The following is a 6,948-nucleotide window of genomic DNA, read 5'->3' as shown; positions in this document are numbered from 1 at the left end:
ACTCACAAACTCAGAATCGTACTTGGGTTCTGATACCACCTGAAAAAGGCCTCGGTTCGCTTTTATGAATAGAGTATACTATTTATATTAATGAGCACCTTTTGTCTAATAGTATATTAAGAAGACTAAGTTTATCCTCTGTTGACTCCTAATTTTAACAATAAGAAAGCTGGTCTTTCAATCCTTTCACTTTCTCTTTCTCTCTCTGCCTCCTCTTCTCTTGAAGCATTCTGTCTGGTTCAGTTAGGGTGGAAACCAGGAGGAGATGCTCAAATAGGATGCGACGCCTTCTCAGGTGCAGGACCAAGTATTTTATTTTATAGCCTTGGACTTCAAACCAAACAAATAGATCTATGTAAATACTAAGCTCCAGATGGAGATGCTCATCAGAAAAAGTACAAGTCTAGATACCAAGATCCAGAAAAAATTCGTTTAAACCCGCTAAAGCAAGGAGGCCCGCTGCCAAACTGGAAAAGGGGCACAACAAAAGAAGGTAGAGGAAAATATAGGTCTTAACACTGAAAAGCTTCTGGGAGGAGATGCTAAGTCCTGCAATGACGACTTTCTGATGATAACTATGAAATCGAAAGGCTATTGTGGACCGGAGTACTGCTGAGGCAAGGAGGCCGTTAAGGCCAAGGGGAGAAAGAGAGTACAGAAATGGTGAGGTTTCAAAAATTGTCCAACATGAGATAGTCCTGCATAGTGTTCTACGATAAGGTGCCTTCAAAATGTTTATATCTAGAGGAATAACAGTATGATCTGGGTATTGGTCTGGATCTGATGCTGCCTCCTCACTTTCCCTTTCTCTCTTTATAAAATATTTTCAGAGATAAAAGGAGACTTCAAGAGATGACAAGGCTCTAGATCTTTTTTACGTTCTTTTAGCTGATGATATCTTTACAGTAGGGGCGAAGCGAAATTTTTTATGAGGGGGCTAAATTTAAGTTTTTAAATTTAACTATGGTGGAAATCTCATTTTTTAAAATTTTTATATAAAAAAAATAAAATTTTCTAAAATTTACATGTAATTTTTTGAATAGAACCAAGACTTTATGTGGGCCCCACCTTAGCTCCAGCCCTGCTTTGCAGAATTATACTACATATATTTGTGGACGTGTGTTTCTTTTTAATATCAGGGCCCGATAAACATTTTAAAATTTTTTTATTGTATATATTTCTGTATAAACTTGGCTTGGGCTGGCTGAACCGGGCCGGGCTAAACCGAGCCGGGCCCGCCCTGCTCGGGCCCAAGCCCAACTTGGCCGGGCCTGGGCCGTGAAAATGGGTCCCGCTCCGGCCCGATGTATCATGTCTAGGATTCTTATTGTCGAGATCCATGTCCCCGATGAAGATAGGAGATCCAAACCGGGTGCATATCAAAGTCGAAGGACCGTGAAACAAGGCCGATAGGATCTGTTCGTCATCGACGGTTGCTCGTAAACTTTCGTGGCAGTATTTTCTTTTTGGAAAGGAAAGATATATACCCTGGTGCCATGAATAATGGTAATTACAATGTTCCTCTACTCTACGATTCTTCGTCGTCTTCCATTCCGACGACTCCCAGTTTCCTTCTTCTCTGCATCTCTTCCTTATCTCTCAGTTCGCCAGAAGACGTACTCTCACTTGCTTCAAGAAATCACAAGCCAACAGGCAGCGGAAGCAGGGAAGCAGGCACACGCGCACATGATCACGTCAGGTTTCAATCCCACCATCTTCGTCTACAATTGCTTGATTAGTATGTATATTAAAACATCAAACTTGGCATATGCGTGCCAAGTATTCGACAGAATGCCTGAACGTGACCTCATTTCGTGGAACACTCTCCTTGCCGGCTATGCGCAGTCTGGCTTGATGGACGTTGCAAATGCGGTCTTTCAATCGATGTTCGATAGAGACATCATCTCGTGGAACTCTATGATCGCTGGATATCTGCACAATGGGGACTGTTGGGTGTCGATAGATCTCTTCAGTCAGATGAGGCAAGCAGGTATTGAGCCAGACCGTATATCATTTGCAATTATTCTTAAAGCATGTGCAAGTTTGGATGGGATTGTGTCGGGAATTTGTGTTCATTGTCTTTCCTTGAAGATGGGTTTTGGTTCAGATGTGTTCACTGGTAGTGCTCTTGTTGATATGTATGCAAAATGCAGGGAACTGGGAGCTGCATATCAGGTATTTCATGAGATGCCGGAAAAGAATTGGGTTTCGTGGAGTGCTATGATTGCTGGTTATGCTCAAAATGATCAATCGTGGCATGGTTTGGAACTGTTTATAGAGATGCAGCGAGCTGGAGTTGGAGTAAGCCAATCTACTTATGCAAGCATTTTTAGGTGTTGTGCTTGTGCGAGAGCTCTGGAATCGGGCTATGCAGCTCATGGGCATGCATTGAAAGCTAATTTTGACTTGGATGTAGTTGTAGGAACTGCTATCATTGATATGTATGCAAAATGTGGTAGGTTGGATTATGCTAGACAAGTATTTGTTTTGTTGCCCGAACATACTTTACAGTCCTGGAATTCTATTATTATTGGTCATGTGAGAAACAGTCAAGCGTTTGAAGCATTAATATTGTTTTCTAAAATGCAGAGTTCAATAATTGGTGTGGATGAAATCACCTTATCGGGTGTTTTAAGTGCATGTGCGGGAGCTCGATGCCTTTCTCAGGGACTACAAGTTCATGCCCTTGTAGTTAAAACAAGATACGAGTCAGATATCTGTGTGGCCAATGCCCTCCTCGATATGTATGCAAAATGTGGATTTATAAATGCAGCCTGTGATGTTTTTAACAGAATGGAGAGAAAAGATTCTGTTTCATGGAATGCAATAGTTTCAGCACATGAGCAGAATGGGCTTCATTACAAGACACTGTTGTACTTCAATGAGATGCGAAGGTGGTCAATGGAACCGGATGAGTTTACATATGGCAGTGTTATGAAGTCTTGTGCTACTTTGAGTTCTTTGAATCTGGGAATGGAGATACACAGCTGCATTGTCAAATCTGCACTGGGTTCTGACTTATTTGTCTGTGGCGCACTCATTGACATGTACTGCAAATGCGGTTCTGTTAAGGATGCACATATAATTCATGAACGAATTGGTAAGCAGTCGTTGGTGTCCTGGAATGCAATAGTATCTGGATTTTCACAGCAGAAACAGAGCGAAGAAGCTCTTACGTTCTTCTATAAAATGTTGGAAGCAGGATTGAAGCCAGATCATTTTACATATGCGACAGTCCTTGATGCTTGTGCAAACTTAGCTAGCATAAGTCTAGGAAGGCAAATCCATTGTCAGATTATAAAGGAAGACTTACGGGGAGACCTCTTTATATCTAGCACTCTTGTGGACATGTATTCGAAGTGTGGCTGCATGCATGATTCCTTGCAGATGTTCAGGAAAATGTCAAACAAGGATCATGTTTCTTGGAATGCCATGATAAATGGATATGCTCAGCATGGTCTTGGAGCAGAGGCATTGGCTATCTTTAAACTTATGCAACAAGAGAAGGTGCAGCCAAACCATGCAACCTTTGTTGCAGTTCTTCGGGCTTGTGCATATGTGGGTTTATTTGATGAGGGGGCACATTATTTCCAATTGATGAGCAATCAATATGGACTAAACCCACAGATTGAGCACTATGCTTGCATGGTTGATATATATGGTAGATCTGGGAAAATTTGTGATGCCATGGCACTTATCAAAAAGATGCCATTTGAAGCTGATGCTGTCATATGGAGAACTCTGCTCTGTGCATGCAGAGATTGTGCCAATGTGGAGGTTGCAGAAATAGCTGCCAAATCCATACTGAAACTGGACCCATATGACTCAGCTATCTACATTTTGTTATCAAATGTTTATGCAGAAGCAGGCATGTGGATGGAGGTCTCCAATATGAGACAGATGATGAAGCAGAAGAGGCTTAAGAAGGAGCCTGGATGTAGCTGGATAGAAGTGAGAAACCAGTTACATGCATTTCTTGTTGGTGACCATGCTCACCCAAGATCTGAGGACATATATAAGATGCTTAATTGCCTGATCAGCGATATGAAATTTGTTGGTTATATTCCTTGTGACATTGATACATACGATGAGGAAGAAAACCTGTAATGAGGAGATGAATCATTGGAGGGCAGGTCTATCTTGCCTTTTTCTTGAGAACAATTTCTCTTGCTGTTGTGCACATCTACCAATCATAGGTTGAGGCATCTCTAGTGGCAGGATTTCTTAGGAACTCATCCTCTTAACAAGAACTTGGTGGATCATGCATGGAATTTCTTTCCTAATAGTAACGGTCAACAAATTATTTCCTAATTTGAATTTAACTTTCAAATCTGCCATCTCATTTATTCCTGCTTTTGTATCTAAAAAAGCAAAGTCACTCCCATAAAAATAACAGAGAATTGCCGTGAAGCTTTCATATGGTGTCTAGTTTTCACTTGCTAATGTCAATCCTTACATATAATAATATAGTTTCACCTGGTAATGGCATGGTACCCAATTTCACGTGTGGCTTTGTGTGGCTTTGGTCTGTGCATTATATGCGTCCTTCTTGTAATCTGTCTCGTGTATGCAGTGCTGGTTGCTTTATGTTAATGCTTGATTTTCTGAAAAATACTAAAGCTAGATGTCACATGTGATCTGATTTGCATGAGCCCATGAGTAACATGATGAAATGTCGCTAGGTGAATTTCACTTTAGATCTTCAAATTCAGTAATCATATCTGTGTATTGTTTCTTGTTCTTCATCGGTTATAGTCCATGAATTATATGTTCTAACCAAAGAATCTATAAACTTTCAGATAACGTTAGTGGTTGACTATATGATTCTCTAATTTACATTATGCCATGAATCTGGCATAATTGCTCAAGGCATCTTAGTTTGCTCCTTTTCTAAACCTTTTTCCTGTTCTATTATCGAACTAAACAAACCATTGATTTCATGATCTACCAAATTGCAAAGTACAATATCTACCACTAGAAGTCATTTTCTCTAACTAGTTGCAGATTAATCCCTCTATTGATCATTTTTGAAGTTATGATATTACACCACAATTATCCTGTTTTGGACTATTGTAACAAATTTTCAAATCCCATTAACAATTGCAGGAGATGTCTGCAAAATCAAACTATGGGATTTTTTTGTTGTCTTTGAGCTTAACAAAGGAATATAATAACATTGCGAGCACCGTCCCTACGATTGCTGTCAAGGGTGGTGGAGGTGGGTGGAACGGTGACATTTTCCAGTGGTGGGTGGAGGTTACATTGGGTACTTGGCGATTTCTGATGGCTGGTAGAGCTGCTATGGCAACAACGATAGACTAGGAACCATCCGGTAGTGGTCTGATGAAATATGTAGGGAAAATCTGACAAATCAACCGTAGATTCTAGGCATTACGAAAGTTGATGCGGCAACATGGCCTCTGATACCAATCTAATGATTAGAGCTCCTCACTCTCATCACTGCAAGAAAAACAGCAGAAAGCAAAGAATGAAAATGAACAGCATGGAAAAAGCGAGGGAATTCAATAACAAAAGAAATTAGAGTTTTTCTGATCATCAATTAACCTAAACAGAAGAAAAGAGACCTTTTTTAGAGGCCTAACCTTACATCCGAATTAGATCTGGGGTCCACTAAATATAATGGTCCAAACACAAAATAACATCAATCCCCAAATAAAACCAAATCTAAAGCTTAACTGGATTTGATCTATCCCTAAACCACACTGCATCAAATATCAATCAGAGTTTTGAGTTTTGACTTTAAGATTTTAAAAGTACCAAAAGTTAGATGCATTCCTAAACTAAATTTAAATTTATCTATTTCTCAAATTGCAGATCATGGGTCTGACATAGTTTTCTCACAAGAAAAGTGTTTTATATAGGACCGTGCTTCCAAGAAGATGATTGTGGAAGACTCTAGAAGAGGTGACCCCTATTATGTGGAGTTTTTGGATCTCTCCAAACCTTCTTGTGATATTGTCAAGAAATTGATGGATATCTTTAGCACCAAAGAGTATGACACTCAAGTATTGGAAAAATATCATGTATTATTCTTTTAATGTAGTTTTATAACGAAAGATTGGCTTGTGAATGATTGTATTAGAGTGAACATGAAATGTGTACCTTTTGATAATATAAATTTTATTTTGCAAAATCCATTGGATTTGGTGCATTCAGATATATAGGTATTGACTCCTATAATGTCCAAGGAGGACTTTCATATTATGTGATATTTGTTGGTGATTTTTCTCGTTATGTTTGGATATACTTTCTTGACCATAAGTTCTTCTCTATTTCAAGAACTTTTATAATATGGTTGAGACCCAATTTGTCACTGTTAGAATATTGTGTATTCCCACTTATTGCTGTTTTGTTGATTAAGTAAGTAATAATATTCTCTCTCCTAGGGTTGCGGTTTTGCCCCTAGGTTAGAGCCTCTCCGTGGTTTTTCACCTCTTCTTGAGGTTTTTCACGTATATCGTGTGTTTTCTCTCTGTTTCTCTTGTCCATTGCGTGTTTCTACAGTCACAAAAGGAGAGATCTTTAGGAATGACTCTGTATGAGAATTTGTTTCAAATGAATTCAAGGATTTTTAAATAAAAAAGGTATTGTACACCAATGATCTTTTTCAAACAAAATGGTATTGCCAAAAGGAAACACCGTTACATAATTGAAACCACAAAAAGAATTTTGTTTCTAACAATGTTTCCAAAAACTTTTGGGCTGAAGCCGCTCTTCCTCCGAGTATTTGATAAATAGATTGCCTTCTAAACTTTTAGACAACATCTCTCCTAGAACCCAACTTATAATGGATTAAAAGTTTTTGGTTGAAAATGTTAAATTTGAATAATAATGATGACAAACTATTTCTAAAAATCAAATGTGCTTTCATTGAGTATTCTGAAACCCAAAAAGGATATAGGCATTAGGATTTGGGAAGGATAAAGT

The 6,948-nt window shown here is 38.9% G+C and overlaps 1 protein-coding gene across 1 annotated transcript; it reads left to right on the top strand.

Annotated features, from left to right (window-relative positions):
• Window positions 1-1,229: 1,229 nt before the first annotated feature.
• On the top strand, window positions 1,230-4,311 carry LOC116250052 (pentatricopeptide repeat-containing protein At3g02330, mitochondrial). The gene has a single exon (XM_050076629.1). The coding sequence runs from the start codon at window positions 1,504-1,506 to the stop codon at window positions 4,105-4,107; it is 2,604 nt and encodes an 867-aa protein (XP_049932586.1). The 5' UTR covers window positions 1,230-1,503; the 3' UTR covers window positions 4,108-4,311.
• The last annotated feature ends 2,637 nt before the right edge of the window (window positions 4,312-6,948 follow it).

The sequence above is a fragment of the Nymphaea colorata genome, chromosome 3 (assembly GCF_008831285.2).
Source record: "Nymphaea colorata isolate Beijing-Zhang1983 chromosome 3, ASM883128v2, whole genome shotgun sequence".
Lineage (NCBI taxonomy): Eukaryota > Viridiplantae > Streptophyta > Magnoliopsida > Nymphaeales > Nymphaeaceae > Nymphaea > Nymphaea colorata.
This window is presented reverse-complemented; position numbering and strand designations above follow the sequence as displayed.